The sequence below is a fragment of the Spinacia oleracea genome, chromosome 1 (assembly GCF_020520425.1).
Source record: "Spinacia oleracea cultivar Varoflay chromosome 1, BTI_SOV_V1, whole genome shotgun sequence".
NCBI classification, from domain to species: domain Eukaryota; kingdom Viridiplantae; phylum Streptophyta; class Magnoliopsida; order Caryophyllales; family Amaranthaceae; genus Spinacia; species Spinacia oleracea.
This window is the reverse complement of record NC_079487.1, coordinates 56060101-56080219: the sequence shown is the minus strand read 5'-3', so window position 1 is coordinate 56080219 and position 20119 is coordinate 56060101. Positions and strand designations below refer to the sequence as shown.

General features: G+C 36.1%; 1 protein-coding gene across 1 annotated transcript; it reads left to right on the top strand.

Moving 5' to 3' along the window:
- The first annotated feature begins 3302 nt into the window (after positions 1-3302).
- LOC110800235 (defective in cullin neddylation protein AAR3) lies at positions 3303-19373 on the top strand. Its single transcript, XM_022005536.1, has 9 exons — positions 3303-3535; positions 4515-4647; positions 7730-7781; positions 7910-7985; positions 8087-8169; positions 9055-9151; positions 13999-14044; positions 18027-18121; positions 18315-19373. Exons 1-9 carry the CDS (start codon positions 3478-3480, stop codon positions 18608-18610), a joined length of 936 nt encoding a protein of 311 aa, XP_021861228.1. The 5' UTR covers positions 3303-3477; the 3' UTR covers positions 18611-19373.
- Positions 19374-20119: the final 746 nt, after the last annotated feature.

Below are 20119 nucleotides of genomic sequence, written 5' to 3'. Positions count from 1 at the left end.
CTTGAGGTCTGGAGTTCGAACCTCATTGTATGTATTGATTTTTGGTTGTCCATGATATGACATATCATTTGGTGAGTGGATGATGTGGCGCAAAGGGAAGAGTACTACGTACCACATAGACATTTTTCTCAACGCTTTTTAATATATTAGTATAGATAATTTAAACTAAATTTATTATCACAAAGCATTTAGACAGTTTTTCTATTTGTTCTATTATTAATATTTTAAAACATTATAATTTCAAGTAACTGTGAATTTGATATCTTTTGCGTTTGATAAGTACTCTTATATAATGAATTCGACTAATACATTTAATTATTGAATAAAAAATATCATCAAAATTAAATGTAACAATGTTTATTTTGGTTATTTTATGTAATTGATCAGCTAACAGCTAACCGCTGTTGGCCAAACACTTTTGTTTAACCAGCTGATGCAAACCTCTAGTCAAATAATCTAATACAAACCGCTAGTCAAACCAGTTAATACAAACCACTACAGCTAACCGCTAACCGCTGTTTGCCAAACAGGGCCATAGGTTTTAGGTTATTAAAATAACCTTTTACCCAACCAAGCTAACCGACGAAAACCGCAAGGCCTTGACCGGCCAGCTTGGCCCACGACAACAACACGCATATTAGCGCATCTAGCAGTTGGGGCGCGGTCCTTGGCTGTGCTGCTGCTGCCCCTTTTGTGCGCGCATGGCCAAGGCAGCAAGGCCATGGGCCTTTGTGCCTTGGTGCCTTGTTGCCTTGCTTGTGGGCTTGCTTTCGTGTTTGCTTAACCGTTTCATACTTGACGATCCATTGTCGTATGATACGATTATTTGTTTCTCCTAGCTTACGAATATACGCAATCACGATATACGATTTTACGATCCAATGTTAAATCGTATAATTATATTTCTGAACTAATTTCCCGAACTAATTTCCCGAAAAGCTATTAAATGAATTTCTGATTCATTTAATCCGATGATCTTTTACATGCCAATGGTGTAACCTTATAGGTTCAATCAAGAGTAATAAGTTGCTAGCCTAATATAGATTAGAACTCACTGGTCGGAAGCATTTCTCCAACCAGCTGTTCCGATCACTTGATCTCATTGAATTAATTGTTCGTAATTAATCTGAACTTTGGTATTGGACTAATGCACCTTGGGTGAAGGACATATTTCCTTCATCATCACCCTCCACTTCGGGTTATCATGAATAATCATCTTCCAAACATTCATCAATGTGAAGTTCTTTTTGTTATCTGAATATTGCGGAATAACTTGTGCGCGGTAGCAATTTGGTCCGCATTACTATTCCTACTTGCAAATAACTTACCAGCTTCTTCAAAACTAGCAACCCACAAAATGATGTCTGGAGACATCCTTTTCTAACGACTCTCTAAACAGTTTGCGCCTCTTATAACAAGTTCATACGGTCTACTCACTTGAATTCTGTTATAGCGCACAACAGCTAGCCTCCAAATCCCAGCTTTTTTCATGCCGATGCCTATAACCATATCGGAGCATACTTTAACGTAGGAATCAACCAAAGCTTCATCCTCCAGAATCGATCAACTTCGAGACTGAGATGCAACCTTAAGTGGTTGATTTGGTTTAACGGACAATGGATGCGTCATGATCGGTTCCCGTGTCTCCATTACACTTTCCTCTACAGATTCATGGTCAACAATAGTGTTAACATAAAAAGATTGTTAAAATTTTTGAGAGGAAGAATTAACCCGCGAATAATAATTGAGTGTTGTCAAGGTTAAGATCAAAATCATCAACATTGTTTTCTAAATTTTCAGAATAGTAATTAGGGTCCATTTTATTTTTAAAAAAAAATATGCAAGCACACTAATAAGTAACAATAATAATTTTAACAGTAAATATACCTACTAGTAACAATAATAATAGTAATAATAATAATAATAATAATAATAATAATAATAATAATAATGACAACAATAATGACAATAATAATAATAATAATAATGAGAATAATAATAATAATAATAATAATAATAATAATAATAATAATAAAATTAATAAATAAAAACCGGATATACGATTTTCGAAAATATATGTTACTGATTTTTCGAATATATCACAAATTATAGTAATACTTAGTATGAAAAAATGATTTTGATGATTTTAGAGAGAGATAAATGATTTTTGAAAGTGTGTCAAAATATAGCAAATTTGGTCTCTATTTATAGGTCTTGAAATTTTATGACCGTTGGTATAATTTTTTTTAATTAATTATTTTCGGCTAAATTAGCCATTAACACAAAATAACCGTTGCAAATTGCACCCAATTTTGGGATTGGTTGTTGATGATGCTGATTCTGACAAGTGTCAAGTGCCCATCGGGCCTCTACCTGTGCCCAGTCAGCAAAAGGAATCTTTCCTATTTTTTTGGATTAATTTGCAAAACCAACGGCTTTTTTTTGAAATTTCATGCATTTTGGCTGTCTTTTTGCCTGCAATAAATAGCAAAGTGGGACCCATAATTCCGTGAGCAAAAAATTAAAAGAGAAAGCCTTGCGAGATTTTCCAAGTTTCCTCGCGAGCATTTTGCTGGGAGTGCTTTTAGTGCAACCAAATAAGAACAAAGACATTTTCTAAAAAGTTCACAAAAAAGTAATTTTCCACTAGAACAAACTAACCAAATAAGAGCAAGATATTTTCTAGAAAGTTCACAAAGAAAGTAATTCCCCACGAGAACAAATCTCGCGCAGGAATTTACATGGTATCTCGATGGGCAACATCCCTCATTTTCTCCCACCTTAATATAGTTAAGGAGTAAAAATCCCTTAATCACTCGTGCCAACCTTAATTGGTAGCACGTAATTTATTAAAACCACTAAACTTATTTGCTCATAACAAATCTTATCTCCTCTCAAACTTGAAGATTCTACTCGACTCAATTCAACTACACAAATTCTTATTTACAAAGGGTATACAATATTTATTGTACACCGTAGTAAAAGTTAACTTAAAATGTTTAAAAGTTAAGCTTATATAGGTAAAAGTTATCTATTTATTAGTGATAATTTTTTTCATTTTAGTAAAACTTATTTCTTCAAAATCAATAATAATGTATAAAATTAATAATTTAACCCTTTAAAATATTTATCTATCAACTTTTTTTTTTACTAATATAAAAGTTAATCAAAACTAGGTTAAAGTTATAAAAAAATGGGTAAAAGTTATCTTGGTGTACAATAAATTTATTGTACACCTTGTGCGCGCAAGACCTTTTGATTCAACTAGACCAGACAGACCCAGACTCAAATTCAACTCTGGCAGTTTAGCGTGCATGTATAAAACAGTAGGAGAGGAGAGAGAAACAAACTGAAAAAACTTTGAGAGAGAAAGAGAGAGATAACGCTTCCGAGCTGGGATTGCTTAGGGTTTCGTTTTTTGCCCCGATTGTAAATTTCAATTCATGAAATCGAAGCCCTAAGTCTAATAATCTCATCATGGATTACTCCATTCCAAACCAATTCGAAATCTTTGATATCTATCAGCGATTCTGCGGTAATTCAATTTCAATTTCAATTTCAATTTTATACAATTAATGAACTTTTTCTGGAGTATTTTACGTTGTTCTATGTCGAATTGCTTGTTGCTGATTGTTGATTTTCTTAATGATTAATCTATTTGTTGATTGATTAAATTTTTACAATTTTTGTGATTCTGAATTTCTTGAGATGGTTAATTTTACTTTATGTTGGTTCGATTCCTTAGCTGTTCTCATAATTTGGTTTATTTCATAATTTCGATTTGTTTGCTTACCTTGGGTGAAATGTAGGGTGAAATGGTGTATGTCTAATTGTTTGGGGGATTTACTGGTTTAATGATCTCTTTTGTCATTTGCGATTCTCTGGGTTTGTTCGAAATTCACAGCAGTGGTGAATTGTAATTTGTCAGATTGAAGTGTTCAACAGTGTTAGGAAACCTTAGGAGTTTAGGGAATTAATATGCTATCAAATACGAAGCATTCAAGTTGTTATTTTCATATTTATGCCAAGGGATAAAATTTGTACCTTCAAGGGGGGTACACACCGTAATGCTGCCAAGAAGTCTGCCAATCAAATGACGAATGTAAAAACATTTCAATACTGTATTCCTGTTCGGAATGGCAAATTTGTTTAGTGCCGGGGATGTTGTCTCCTGCATATATGTTTAACCAATGATTGTTGGGAGAGAATATCTTATTCACTTATATTTACATAGATCTCTTCTTATTACAGTAGGACTGCTGGGGTTTTGAGGGGATAAGTGTTTCTTTGTCTATCAAAAATAATTTACTGGTGCATTTGGAGCTAGTAGTGTACCTACGTATGAAGCCTTTGTTCTTCTTCTGTTCTGTGGTAGCCAGACCCATATGTATAACTTGTGCAAGAACATTTTTCATTTATTGTTTAAGGGCTCTTTGTTATTTCCTGATCATTGTTCCTACTTTCCTGCATCTGTTGCGCTGTTCTATTTTTCACTCTAATTGGCCTGTTGTCAGATATCAAATCAGGAAATGCGTATTCTTACAAAGAAGCCGGCAACATGTACGATGATGATTCCGAAAAGGTTAAGTTTTTAAGAGAGGCAATGGCCGATCTGACAAAAACAGTGGATTCAAACATGAGTATGAGGTAAATCTTCAACTTTCTGTCAAGAGTGGAGATGCATCCTTAATGAGGTTGAGTGGTGGATTCTGGGTAACATAATTATGAATGTTTAATTGAAGATCGTGATTTTGTAGTCAATAATTCGGAATAAAAGTTCACTGAAAACATACTTGCCCAGGCTTGTTATTTATTAAAAAAAAGGATGATAAATTCTTTTGTATATTATTTATGGATGCAGGGTGTTGCATTTCTCAGTAAATAATATTTATACTCGGTTTTTTACGGGTTTATCTATTTTGACGGGTATGCGCCAAGAAAAGTGCTTAAATTATTTTGAATGCTTATTATTCAGTAATTAGAGGATCTGATCTTCTCTTCCCCTCTTTCTTGCTTTAATTAACTGCCTTGCTTCCTCTTCACGGTAATCCTAACGAACTGATATGGTCTAATTTAAATTCTCAAAGGGGATAAGTGGATGGGTTTATGGTAGTGGCGACAAACTTACAATAGATGGGAAACCGCTTGAGTAAAAGCTTGTGTGCGTTAGTGGGGATGGAATTAGGGTGGGTGGTGCCTAAGTTACAGTTGTTCTGGATGTGGTAAAATAGAGATCAAGGACAGCCAAAGAGAAAGAAGAGTGTCGATATTCTTTTCCTTTGGCCTTTCCTGAAAAACCGAAAATGAATTGACCTGTAAAGTGTCAATCTTGAGGTCTGAACAAATTTGATGGCAGCCATTCTTTATTGTTACTCTTTTATATTGCTTGTTCACCACTACCCGCCTTTGTGATTCGGTGCTTGTATTGTAGACGGTAAATTAACATGACATATGCTGCATGTTTTCTCTGATAGTTCTAGATACTGCCTGCTTTGTGGATCCTCCCACGTAAGGTGAATTATTAAGTGCAATTTCAAAAATTTAGAACAGAACATAAGAATAGTGGTTTTTGATAACCTAAATTCAACGCGGAAACAAGGAAGAAAATTTCTATGTCATGATTGGATAGGAAGATTTGGAGGGAAAGGGTTCTGTAGCGGATTATGGAGTTGCCTTCCCACTAACCCCGTTACATAATGCTGCGAGGAAATCACATCCTTCTCGCAACACCCTCCATTAAATAATGGGAATTATGTGGCTGTTTTTACCCCTCACATCCATTCTAAAAATGGCTAAAGTATTTTACTTAGTATTTATGTAGTTAATGTAACATGTTAGTTTAAGTAATTATCGGTTCACTAAATATATAAACTACTCATATTATTATAGGGTTAATTGTATTATGTTGAAAGAATACCTCTTAACCTAAAAAGTTGTAAATAAGGTTAAAACTCAGTAATTTTAATTTTTCAAAAATTCATACTGTGTTGGCTGTGATGCGTTTCATCCGTTACAAGCCGCTACCTTGACAACGCTACTGTTACCATTATTATTCCCATGTTCACGATATTTTATCACGAAGGAAAGTGAGGGGAAAGACGTGATGGGATTCATTTTCTTTCCTTTATAATAAACCAAATCCCTGCACTATCAGAAATATTTGGATGGAAAATGGAGGCTTGTTCTTTTCTCCCCCCACCTCCCTTCCTCTTCCCTCTTTTTCCCTCTCTTTCCTTTCCATCCTCAAATGCTAACCAAATACAATGTTTCAAGATATTTCAAATAATAACTTATAAACAGAATATCTCAAACATACTGTATACAATAATTTAATATCCCAAAATGTCCAAATTTATGCCAAAAATCTCAACCATAATGTTGGCTGCCATTTAGTGTCCTCAAGCTCTTCCTTTACAACAATCTTCCTGTGTTTCGTTGGCTTATTCAGTGCATTATTTTATGCAGTTTTTTAAGTATTGGTTAAACATTTTCATTTTATTTCTCCCGCAAATATCTAAACATATGCTTTTTTGGGCATCAACTCATCTAAGTTTGAGTTCAATATTGTTAACGGTTGAATCTGTAGAATTCTTTCGACTAGGTAAATTTCTCATTCAATGGCGAAATCATTAAGGACCCTAATATGCTGTCAAAATAAAAGAAAAGGAAAGAAATTGACAGTTATTGTGGGTGTTACTTGTCACAACATGAAATGAAGCTGTTTTTTTGAGGATTTTGTATGAAATAAGCCATGTGCTTCTCCATTGTCTTAAATTATCCACTTTGGATTTTCAGACGAGATTATGAATTTCTCTTAGTTCAGTAGAGCCTGAAAAGTCACCAACCTGTTGGCTTTAGATTCTGAACGAATAACCAAAGCAGAAATTCATTGCGATTTGGGTTAAGGGATTAATGGGAATTGCTTCTTTGTTTTGTGCTAGTGCGTTGTTCATATTCTGCTCTCCTTCACTCCACCTGGGCTGGAACCACTCTAGAGGCATTAATGCTGATCTTGATGGTGTGGATGTGATCATGGATGCCTTTTAGCTTCAGGGAATCATCCTAATTTTTCCCAGTCTTCATATGTTCTCGATAGTGTTTAAGGGCTAAATATCCTTGGCCCGCCCTATTAGCCAAAAGAAATATAAGCATTTTTGTTTCATGTTTAGAACAAATTGTCATGATATCTTAGTTGGTATTGACGTGGCTTCTTTCCCTGAAGGTCAAGGGTTCAAACTCTATCACATGCAAATAAAACGTGTCCAACTTTTTTTAGACAATAACTTGATAAAAGATCATAAATTTTATAGACAATATTGTTTTCGTTTACAACAATTGCAATCTTATTTCAATTTCATTTTTTTTGGGTATAGTGATGTAACATAGTATATTAACGTATCTATAAGTGTATTTATTTAAAAATATTTTTACAGAAAAGTATATAGAACGAAGTTATAGTATTGGCCCAACCAATATAAAATTCCTTGATCCGCCGCTGCTGGCTAGTGATACAAATAGTGGAGGTTTCAATGTCGTCAATGTGGGTTATTGGCTCAGGGGAATGTATGCAAGTTGAATTTACTAGTTAATTTTTTGCTTCAACTAAGGTGTATTGGCTGCATGTCAGTCAGTTTTGGTTCTAAGTTCACTCAATGGTTCTGATGGCTTCTGTTACCTTTATAAGTTATTCAACTATTTTTCTTATCATGCTATAAACTTTTGCTGGCAGCTTTTCGATTTTGGATGAACTATACAAGCTAATGTCCAGCCTAAATAGAATGGTAGGGTTCCATTTTGTATTAAATACCCACTCCTAGACCTCAAAAGAAAGAATACTTATCTTTTGATTGACTGTGATTCTTTTCATATTTTTATATTGTAATGTATATTTCTCCTTTGATCTTTCCAGGGGGACTTTTCAGAATTTTCAAATTTCTACGATTTTGTGTTCTTTATATGCCGGGAAAGTGGTCAAAAGAATATCAGTGAGTATTTATCCCCCTCCCTAATCCCTATCACATTGTGTTTTCGATGCTTTTACTGACAAAAGCATTCTTCATGGATGCTGTTCTTCTGTTGTGTTTAGCTGTAAGCAGGGCAATAGCTGCATGGAAAGTAGTCCTTTTTGGAAGGTTTCGGCTACTTGATCAGTGGTGTGACTTTGTTGAGGTGCATGATCCTGTTTTGACATTTTCAGATTCCATGTTAGTGTTACATGCCAGCACTATCCTGTATTGTTATTTGGATGTACAGATGATTCTCATCTCAAAGTCTCAATGTTTGTTGAGTTCTGTTATTCTATGTGTCAAATTTTCTATGTTCTTATGATGTCTAATTGAAGATTATTTGCACTTCTCTGCGTATACAATTTTGTACTTAAACTGGTTTGTCATGGTTAAAAATTTGGCATGAAAGAGTTCAAATATCTGTCTGAGACTTGGCTAGAGAGGAAAAAGGGATGGTAGAGTGGGACAAAAGAGGGTATTCCTTGTTTGGAAGCAAGAGGTTTAGTTGATTATCTTCTATGTCAACATTCCAAACCCCTTGTTGTGACAGAGGTGAAATGACCTTATTGTTTTCCTTTTCCTTCCTTTGGTTTCTTTGTTTCCATTCTGGCAGAAAAGGTTATGACACAAGTGTAAATATTCTTTATTCTTAACATTTAAGAGTTTCATATAAGGGTTATCTACCTTTTATTTCCGTATCCCTCTTTTGCCCCCCTTTAGATTTGCTCCTTTCACCCTTTATGCTATTCCGTTTTCCCAAAAACGAATTTGGCATTATTTATATAAATATATTTTTAAACACTAATCAAACAAATACATGCTTATGATCTCCTTGGCACAATTGCTGCTTTGTTAGCTCAAATTTGTGTCTGTTTTAGTGATAAACTGTGCAGTGTGCGTGTGTGACAGTGATTTTATTTAGTATGGACCTTCATTAAATCAATGTACATTCTAGGATTCTGCCTCCTGCTCAGCTTATTACTAGTCTATATTTTTAAATCAATAGCGAATGATGTTTTATTTACTTCTGTTGAATGGGTTATCTCAGAAAAACCAAAGGCACAATATAACTGAAGATACGTGGCGTCAAGTTTTAGCTTTCAGCCGCTGTGTACATGAAGATCTGGAAGGGTATGACCCTGAAGGTATAATTTCTTTATTTCCTTATTTAACTTGATTCCATTGTGTTCAGGTGTTGAAGCATGTATTAGGGGGAAGTTGGTTGGGTTTTGATGTCTTTTGGGTTGTTTGGTACTGTGTGGTGGACTTTTATGTGGCATATCTTTTCTTTGGTCTTGTACTCTTGTGTTATCCTTGTTATGCACTCTTTCTTCAATTACAAATTCTATTTTCTAGTTATTTTTCGGCACTTGTAAAAATATGGATATGCATCCAAAAGGATCTTTTAGCCTTGCGCCATGACCTGATTGTTTTCTTCATAGATCACTAATCAACATACTCCCAGTTTGAGTGGCTGTATCCAGAATGTCCCCCCTCTTTTAACCTGGAAAGGCATGAAATAAAATTGTTAACTGGTTGAGGTTTAACCTTGTCCATGTTATTTTCCCTGGTGCTACCTAAAGTATGCAATAGTCCTAGACCTTTGACAAGGCTGTTGGTGTTAGGAGCCTGTTTCTTGGTTAAATGTGCAATTGCTTGCCTTCTCCCCCCAACATCTAACCCTTGTTTTTTCTGGATTGCTCCAAATAATTCTTTCACCTATTATTTTTATCTATGTTACTCGGACTCGGGCAGCAATGTCGTACACAGGTATGTGTCCAAGTGTATGACTCGGCTATTCTCTGAAAAGGTTTCATGATTTTGTTCCAAAATGAAGTGTACAATGTCCATACCATGTCCGGGCGTCGAGAATCCCACACGGGTACTTAGAGGTAAAATGAAGAGTCCAAGTAAGATAGATATTTGTCCACATGAATCCACCAATATTTTTTAGGGCCCTCATTTTGTTTTTGATGTCTCATATGGGAATGATGTTTGATGACCCCCCAAGAAAAGCTCTTTGTATTTTTCTTTTGCTTTCTTCTTTTCCCTTATTTACTACATGTTGTATTTGGTCTCTTCTTCACGTGCTTTTTCAAACAATCATCTTGCTACTTTTGTGTAACAAGAAATTATCAATTGGGTGTATAAATGAAAAAAAAAATAACTAAATCAAATGTCCGGTCCACAAGTCATCTGGCTTAGATTTGAGTATGGAGACGGGAACCCTCGATTCTGCTCTTTGCTACTCCACAAGCCCAGGCTCTATTGAGGCTAGTGACACCCTAAATCAGCACAACTTTTCCCTCTCTTTGAATTCTTACTAACCACATTTTTAGATTAGATAGAAAACAATTAATTAATCTTGAACAAGTTCTTTGAAGACAGTAGTTTCAACAAACCTATTAGGAAAAATTGTCAAAGAATACTCTACTTTTTACTCTTGTTGTCATGTTGTGAACTACTACCTCATTTGATTTTTGTTTTTATGAAATAGTACCTTAAAATAGGCATTCTTTTATTAAAAGAAAAACACCTTATTGCCGGATTCTGGTAGAAAAATTAAGAATCATGCCTTTGAACTATCTTTTTTTTCCCTTACTTATTTTCTTTCCCTCACACGCACTCCCTCTCTCTCCTCTGTTCCTTTTCTCGTCGGATCTCCTTCCTCTTCTTCATTGTAACTCTATTTTTTATGTTGTTCTTCGTCCTCTCTATGATTCTTAGTTTTAAAAAGCGCGTAAGGTGTAAGGCTTGGCGCTAGGCACCTCCAAAAGGCTCGCACCTTTTGGATCCTTGGAAAAGGCGCAAAGGCCAAAAACGCATGACTTTAATGGCTCCCTCCTAACAGTTATAATTTCCTATATTGAAAAGAGGAGAGAGAACCCCAAATTTTCCGTTTTTTTCTTGTCTCTTTCAGCAAAAGGTCATGTAAATTCCTTCTTTTTCTGTTTTAAAGCAACTATTTTATGTAGTGTGGCACCCTTCTATTGAGAATCTAAATGAATAGCTAGTGACCAAAAAGTTACTGAACCTTCCTTATTCCCCTCTTTGTTTAACTTTTTCCTCAAAAAGGCTTTTAATTTACTACAATTACTATTTTACCCCTTGTGGGGACAAGTAGTACTATTTTGATTTTATTTTTCCAGAAAATAAGTACCACAAAAATGTTTAAAAAATTATGCGCCTTGTGTACGAAAGGCGCGCGCCTTCGCCTCGCACCTTGCGCCTTGGTGCGCCTCACGCCTTTTAAAACTAAGTTCTGATTTTATTTGTTCTTCCTTTTCATTCAACTCCTTCTCTTCTTTTGAAATCAGAAGCTACTCCCAAGTTCCAATTTTAAATGCAAAATTGAACAAACCGAATACAAGATAAGATGTAAAAAGTTGTCCTAGTTAACTCGTACTGCTCGAGTTGACTCGGATTTTCATGTTGGCGATACGAGATTTCCCGAGTTGTCAAGCTTTTCTTTTTAAAAAAACAATATTTTGCCCGAATCAACCGTTTTGGTCAAAAAATCGCACGAGATGTACCGATACAATTCACAAATCGGCCGATTTTTTCATAGAAACGAGGAGAAGGAACAGAGAAGTCAAGTAGAGAAGAAGTAGAGGAATGAAGATGTGAAGACCGCCAAGAGTGAAGCTCTGAAGACTGCCATGGATATTTGGAGGAAGGAAGAGAAAGAGTTGGGATTCTTGGAGTATGTTCTTTCACATATGGTGAGTGAGTTGGGGGTAGGTGAGGACTGCGTCAGCCTTTTCCTTTTATTAAATATATTGCTTTGGGGTAGGTGGGAACTGGGGAGTGGGGGGCTGGGGTAGGTGGGAACCGGGGAGTGGGTTATGGGCATTTTTCACTTTTATTTATTAATTTTCTTAAAAAAAATTCCATCACTAATGTACTCTTTTTATACAAGTGTTGTTAATTAATTTTTATTTCCCTCACTAATTGGTCCTGTACCACCGCGACCGGATCCGCGTCCACCGAGACCGTTCCGTTACCGCATCACCGCGACCGATACCGCATTTTTAATCTATGGCATGACATTCAACATTCCGCTGTTTGATTTTCTGGTGAGTCTGTATATGTTTATCCGAAGTAGAGATGTTTAGCCGTTTACCTATGCAATTGAGCTTTTAGGTGATTGGGCAGGGAATAAAATATAGGATCGACAAATATGGTGATCAAACGAAAATCACTGTTTTCCTGAACAAAAAAACACTAGCTTAGGAAGAAGAAAAACAGAGAAGAAAAGGAAAAAGAAAAGAGAAAGTGAAGTCACGCCCCAATCTAGGGAAAATCAGAGGAAAAAAGAAGTCAAATGCCCCAATTCTTGACTTTTTCACCAAATCAGGCAACAAGGTGGCCTTTTAAAAAGAAATGGTACTTCAAAGGTATTATTTCACAAAAATAATCAGGTAAGGTACTACTCCCTCCGTCCCGGAATACTTGAAACCGTTTGACCGGCACGGAGTTTAATTCATTATAATTGACTTCTTATTTAATTGAAAGGTATTGGGGTATTTGTTTAATATAGATAGTGGGATGTGGTGGGGGGTTATGAATTTTTTAATGTTTATTTGGGGTAGTAGGGTTGTTGGTGGGCCCTTAGGTAAGGTGAGAAAATAATAAAATATTATGTAAAGTTTCCATTTTTAGAAGCGTTTCAAGTAATCCGGGACGGCCCGATAAGGAAAACGTTTCAAGTATTCCAGGACGGAGGGAGTAGTTCACAAAAAGAGAGAAAAGTAAGGTATTGTTTGACAATTTTGCCAACCTATTAAGAAAAAGCAGTTTCAATTACATGTGGTACGATATCAATCTGAGGGGGTGACATGATGTTCTTACTAACCAAAGTTAAATCAAATTTCACTTTGTTATTGGGCTTTTCTTGCATAGTCCTTTATAGATTTTGTTTAACCTCTCGTACTTGGCGTTGTCAGCATTTTACTTCTGGTGTAAGCTGAAAAGACTAAGGAAAGGTAGTCATAGCAATAAAATAGATGTGGAAATCGGAGATTGGACAGTTAGAAATGGTTCTGTCCAGGAAGGTGGTACCAAAAGTTATTTGCAGAACTTCACTTCACTGAAATTTCCGTAGTCCCTTGAGATATTTTTTATATTTTCCTTTGCCTAGTAAATTTGTGACCTTAACCTATTACTCAATCAATGTTTCTAGTTTTTCAAATTCATTAGATATTCGGGTGCCTTGGAGTTTTGTTGGTGCCTTAGTTTTAAAAAGCACTCTTTAGTGCGCTTAAAGCGTTGGAAGCTCGGAAGCTCACAGCAGAAGCCGAAGCCTAGCAACATACTGGAAGCGCGTTGTTGTAGTCTGGGCACAGCAGACCCTTCTTTTTTATAAAAATAAAGCCACGTGACTCTAATCTTCTTTTTAAAGTATCACGTGATTTATTTTTATTTTTTAAAAGCGAATATTTGGGGGTTTTTTGAAAACCTTAGTGCAATTTCTCCCGTAGCCGAATTTCTCCAGTCGGATTCTGAATTTTTCTTTCATCTTTACGGTTTCTCTTTTTTTTTTCATCTTTTTTTCCATATTTTCTCCATCTTTTATGAATTTTTAAATTTATTATTTCTTTTCTGTTGCGCTTTGCCTACGAAAAGCGTGCGCTTTTGCTGATTGAGTACCACGGGCACATGCTATGCGTTCAGGTGTTGTTGAGCGATATAATTTTATGAAATTGGTCAATCCTCCGCACAAGGATACAAAGTCTTTTTCCATTGTTTACCCTAGAAAGAAAAACTTGACTTAGGGAGCTCTAACTTTGGAAATTCCAAATCAGTTGAGGCTCAGGGTCTAAACAAAGGCAAATAGTCTTGTCCTCTTATTTATTGTTCTTTCATTGTTTATATCTGTCCAGGAACCCTTATTGTTCAGTTGTACTTGTTCTCGTCTTGAGAAAAAGAGTTCGTACTTATCAGTAAAATCCATCCCTTTGAATTAACTTTCAAGTCACGAATTCATTTTCAGGTGCTTGGCCCACATTAATCGATGACTTTGTTGAGCACATGTACAGGTTTGATGTCTATCTACTACTCCCTCCGTCCCTTAATACTCGACCCGTTTTGACTTTTTGCACTATTCACATAATTCACTTTGACCCTATTTTATTTCTAGTATATGAAAACAAATGTTAATATATATACTTCCTCCATTTTTTAATAATTGCACCATCTTGGTTTTAGCACTATTCACGCATACTTATATAATTATTTTTGTGATTTATATGTAAGGAAATATATATTCATGTGGGATCTTGTTAGATTCGTCTCGAAATATACTTTCAAATTATCAAATTTTTATAATTTTTTAAAATGTATAATGAGAGATATTAGTGGTTAAAATAGTGCATTGGCAAGCGTGAAATCACAGATGGTGCAATTAAAAAAAAAATGGAGGAAGTAATAATTGTTGGGTTCATCTTAATATATATTTTCAAAATACTAATATTTTTATAAGTTTTTATAATATGTAGTTAAAGAAATTGGTGTTCAAAGTTGAGCATTGGCAAGCGTGTCCGGTCAAAACAGGTCGAGTATTAAGGGACGGAGGGAGTATCTGTCTATATTTACTTTGTAGATTCCGGGATCTAGTCACTCGTTTGTTGTATAAGTTCTATGCAACAGTCACTTGAATCATGTGGTATTTGGGGGCATATTGACGCTGGTGAAGGAGTTGGAGTTACCCATAATACTGGCTTGAACTCTTGAATTGTGTCTTGGTGTCATCAGGCTTTACCATATAGCTTTGAACAATTTTACCTTCTCTAATACATTTTATGTTCTTCACACAACCCCGAAAGTTATCCATTTTTTTTTTTCCATAACATCACTATCAATTCTGGACATCTAGAGATATAAAGGGGCTATATTCAGCTTTTACAAACCAATCAAGCCTAGATTGAGAGGATTTCCCTTGCGAGAAAGAAAAGAAAGAAAAGAAATACTGCCTTTGTCTGATGATGAACTTCACCCTTACAATTGGAATTGAGATTAATAATGTAAGTTAACATTTACTATTTGCACAAATACTAAGACAAAGGAGAGAGTGTCGATGTGGTAAGTAGGTGTGAGAAAAAGATGGATGAAGTAAGAGAGAAAGTGTAAGAAGGCGGGTGAGTGTAAAAAAAAGGTGGATAAAGTAAGAGAGAGGGAGGAAATAGGTGTAAATCTTTTGGTGTGAGAAGGGTAACATAATATGCCAAAAGTAGAATAAAGCAAACATCTTAACAGATTTATAAAACGGATTAAAAAGGAACTTGTTAGCTTAAACAGAGGTAGTATATAGAATAAAAAATTCAATGAGTAGAGAGAAAAAGTAAAGATACATGTTGAGAGAGAGAAAACGATTGATGGGATGTAAAGTGAAGAACGGAAAAGTAAGGGTAAAGAGTGTGATGTACTTTGGGACGCCACCAAATGACATGTCTGAAGTTAATTTTGTCCATCCCTCTTTGATTTCCCCTATTCCTCTTTGGGGTGTCTCTTTGATTCATAACTTAAATGATAAGTTTTTCCAGTTGCGCTCTCTATCTCTCTCCTCATGGGCTCACTTTATCGACCCATGTGCACATTTTTCATCTAATTCTTAATAAAATGAATTTTGGCTATTGGGCAATTAAAAAGGGATGTAAGGAGTAATCACTTTGAAATGCAAGTTCTTTCACACACATTTTTTGGATTTCAAAATATAAGTCGACGTTCAAACTAATGCAACATTTGTTAAAATTAGAATTAAGAATGTTGCGTAAAGCGTTAAGAAAATAAAAGGAAAGTTTGATTCCAAAAATCCGACCTTTGGGCTTTGGGCAGTCTTCTTAAAACAGTCCCACATTTTTGTTAACCAAGAATAATCCAACCTTTGGTCGGTATCTTCTTAAAGCGGTCTGTAACCTTTGTTAACCGGTAAAGTATTACACGTTTCTTATTTTAATTGGCTAGCTACTTTTACTCCCATGTCACCTTCCCCATTCTTGTGGCATCTTCATCTTCCTTTTTGGCTTCTTCTTCCACCCTCGCTGCCCATCTGTCCTCCTCCTCATACACCGCCTCACTTATCACCGCTCCTCCCTCTTTCACTCTCCTCTTTGGCCGGCAATGCCACCCTTTCTCTATCCTCCAACAACTGCATAGTACACATCCACCAAGCTCAACCTTTTTGAGACGACAAAAAATTCCAGTTTTATATTCCTCGTGATTTTTCTGAAATATGAAATGGTTATTCGTTGATTGCTGACTTATTTCCTTTTAAAATTGATTTGAGGTTTTTGGAAATAGGTTTGATTTGTTTTCTTGTTTATTTATGCATGTTTGATTACCTTGTTAGTCGAATTCAATTTAATCCAGCCGTCGTCTTTGCTGCAAACAAGCTTATGATTAGCTCAAACTAAGAAATGGCAAAAAAAATATCGATTATTTGGTTAGATTTTACATGATTACTTGGTAATTAACTGTTGTTATTTTTTTGACAAAAAGGTTGTTTTTAATTGGGCAATGGGGTGCAGCAATTGAAGAAATGGAAGTGGTGGTTGGTATACACTGTAACTAACAAGATTAGTGTATGGTGGGTTGGGATGAGCTTATTGGGTTGGAGAAGTAATTACTAAAATTAACTGCCTCCAAGGTTGACGGTTACAGAGGACCAATTTGGGAAGGTATCCCTCAAAGATTGGATTATTCTTAGTTAACTGTGTGGGACTGTTTTACGAAAACGGGCCAAAGGTTGGATTATTAGAATCAATTTTTCCGGGAGGTTTTTTGTAAGGACGGAGGATGAGAACTTAGAGAAAAATTGGAATTTACGGAGGAAATCACAAAACTAGCCCCTGGCTGGCTGGTAGGGTAGCATAAATGAGGGATTACCTAGTTATTCATTGGCCATGGTCCATGGATGATCCCCAGAGGTTGGGGGCGAGAGGACTATGTGGTTCAGAGAGGGAGAGGAGAGATAGGAATGTCAGTTGCCATTTCTGTTCTGGATGGTAAATTTTTTTTCTATATTTAATGTAGTTGATTACTCTATTATTTGTTACCTGCATGTGGAAGTAGCTTATATCAGCACTTGGTAGCGTTGTAGAATTTAATTTGATTTCCAATTAAAAGAGAAAAATGAATAGAATAAGTTTATTTGCAGCAGAAAATTCCTTACCTCGAGGGTACTGCCCATAGTTATAAAATGCGGTATCGGTCACGGTCGCGGGATCGGTCGCGGAGTCTCGGTAACGGAAATGATGTGTTAGTTGCGGACCGTATCGCGGTTGTCGCGTAGGAATTTTAAAAAGAAGCCCCATGTCAACCCCAGTCACTACCTACCCTAGTCTCCCTCCCCTAAACCGTACACGTGACATAATTAAATGAATTCCTTTGTCTACCTTCTCTCTCCTCTCTTGTTTAGATCAGAAAATGGAGTTCTCTACTCTATTTCAGTGGAGTTTCTCCATTTCTTTCCTTTTTCCCTTTCTTTTTGTCGAAAACATAAGGAATTCGGCTGAAAACCGAGTAGATGTGAGGCTAATAACGTTTAACGCGATCGGTTGAACCGGCCGAGATCTCGCCCTTTTTAAAAACACCTTTACAACTCGTGATATCTCGTATCGCCAGCCTCCAAAACCTAGTTAACTCGGGTGATACGAGTTAACTCGGGCGAGTTTTTACACCATGGTACTGCCTAAAAGTTGCATAGGCTTTGGCCTCATTCTATTCACCTTGAATTTATAGGTTTAGGAAAATAAGTTCAGACTTCAGACTGCTGAAGGTAAATTTTGATAGTTTTTAAAATGTCCAGATTCAGAGCTACCAAGTTCATTCCATAACTAAAAATAAGTTAGATAAGACAGACAGGTAAAAGGATGGAGTCTTTTATTATTATTGTTATTGTTATTGTTATTGCTAATGCTTTTGCTTTGAGATCTGTTTACATTCTTGTCTGAGAGATCCCAGACATTGGTTCACACTTCTCTATGTATTTATGCTTACCTTTACCCATTATTTGCTGTGTAGAATTACTGGGTTCAATAACTGCACTAGTGAGAATCTCACCTGTGATTGCGATGTCCCCTTGGGGAAATCATCCATGTTTGAAGAACCCCTTCCAGGTATCTAGCCTTTGCTATCGATTTAAGGCTTTTATCCCCAGTAACTTATATCTGCTGTCAGCCTGCCACCACTTTATTGCTAAGCATAAAATCATTACAGTTTTTTGGCAGTCATAACTAGCCCCCCTCCACCCTACACGCTCTCTTCGTAGCTTAATTTTGAATTGGTATTTTAAATTTGGTTGTGTTACAGGATTAAAGAACTTGCCTGGCTTGAAGAGAAAATTCCGGCAGAACTTACCGGGAAATAATATGGATAACAGTTCCCTACCATGTGAAGTGATAAATTCCATAAGCTGTAAGCGAAGGAAGCACCAGCAGCTCAATAGATGTGGAGAGAATGCTTCAGATGAAGGGATGCAGACTGTTAATCCATTGAATTCATCAAAATATCTTTACACAGTTGAAGGCTGCCTTTCAAAGGGCTTTTCTGGTCTTTTCTCATCTCCTTGTGTGCAGAATCAGGAGCAGAGGGTATCATATACGTGAAGAACATGGGCATCATATAGGGGTATATTTTTAACAAATAGTGTACCGGCAATAGTTTCACCTATGAGTTTTCTCTGAAGTTCATACCTTCATAATTAGCAAAGATGTTGTAAAAATTCCGAACTTTACTTAATTTGAATTGGTGAAACAATGCAATTGGTGGAAAGTCAGTGAAGCTTTCAGTTGCTGGCAGTCCTTCCCCAATGGTGGTCTCCAACGTAGCCAAATGACTCAAATTGTAGAGAGACGGCCTGGTGAAGTAAATGTGATACAATGCCCTACCTTGTGCTGTTATTAAATGTATATTTCTTTCATCACTTTACCTCAATGATAAGAAGATTCATGAGCTCATATTGTACCTTGAAGATTTGCTTCAAGCTGGAAAATGACGAGCGGACTCGAAACATGCCAAGCCTTGAGAGTTAGGTCCGGGGCAAAGCTCGCTCTCTAAAAGTTTTGCTCTAGCACCAGTCGCAGCCTCAAGCTTCGTTCCTTGCTCGTTGGCAAATTGGCAATTGGTTTTAACATTCACTCCGTCCTCGTCAGCTCAGTAATGTCTTTTTTTTTTTTCCTTTCTTGTTTTAGGTTGAGTTTATAGGTATTTTATGTACGCAGTCAGGTGACAAGTGATGATTTTAAGGTTGAAATTTTGGTGATGATTTTACTAGGGATAAGTATTCTATTGTATTCAATATTCTTTCGTACTTTCGAAAGACAACCACAATTACTATCATTATTTATAGGTGAGCAATTTAGATCATTATTTCTAGGTGAGCAATTTAGATCATTATTTCTTACCTTGCACATCAGTTACATATGCATGAACTTGGCCTTGAAATTCAGCATTATCATAGGTGACATTATTTCGTACATATATCAAATCAAACTAATAAGATTTCAAATCTAACTGATTAGATTTCCAGGAGGAGAAAGTTAGAAATATATCAGTAAGTGAGTTTGCCAATTACTATCCTAGGTTGTTAGATGTTGTTAATTACTACTTATATTTCTAATGATTGATGTCAATTGTTACATTATTCCATATCTCGACCAATTATGAAATCATAATTGTTCCTGTGTTGAAACAATGAGCTTCAGATTAAATAGCCTTGTGTAAATGAGAAAAATCTTGCTTGTTTCATTGTGTAGAGCCCGAATGTACCTTCACAATGACAAAGTCACTAGCATCGGGGTGTTTCCGAGAAAAGCCCCTCCGATACCTAAGTAAGTACACATTGAGTTGTGAGCCTTGGCGGCTTATTTATAGTGTTTGAGTAGTAAATGCTGTTTATGGCATCCATTGCCAAATGGGCTTTGGGCCATTTGGATAAGGCTAAGAGCCATTTGCTGGTTGGAGCTTATGTCATGTTTTAGCCAATGGGCTTTTGGGGACTAGGCCCAATTGGAAGCCAATTGGACACCCAAACAACATGCTCCCAGACCCGTTTCATTTGAGGTTAAATGGATGGGTATTTGTATGCACATGGGTTGTTTCTTGAAGTTCAAAAA

Coding starts and splice junctions, on each gene's coding strand:
- LOC110800235 (XM_022005536.1), top strand. CDS start 3,478: ATGGATTACTCCATTCCAAACCAATTCGAAATCTTTGATATCTATCAG. Junction 4,648..7,729: donor GATTCAAACATGAGTATGAG/GTAAATCTTCAA, acceptor TTTTGCTGGCAG/CTTTTCGATTTTGGATGAAC. Junction 8,170..9,054: donor AGTGGTGTGACTTTGTTGAG/GTGCATGATCCT, acceptor GGGTTATCTCAG/AAAAACCAAAGGCACAATAT.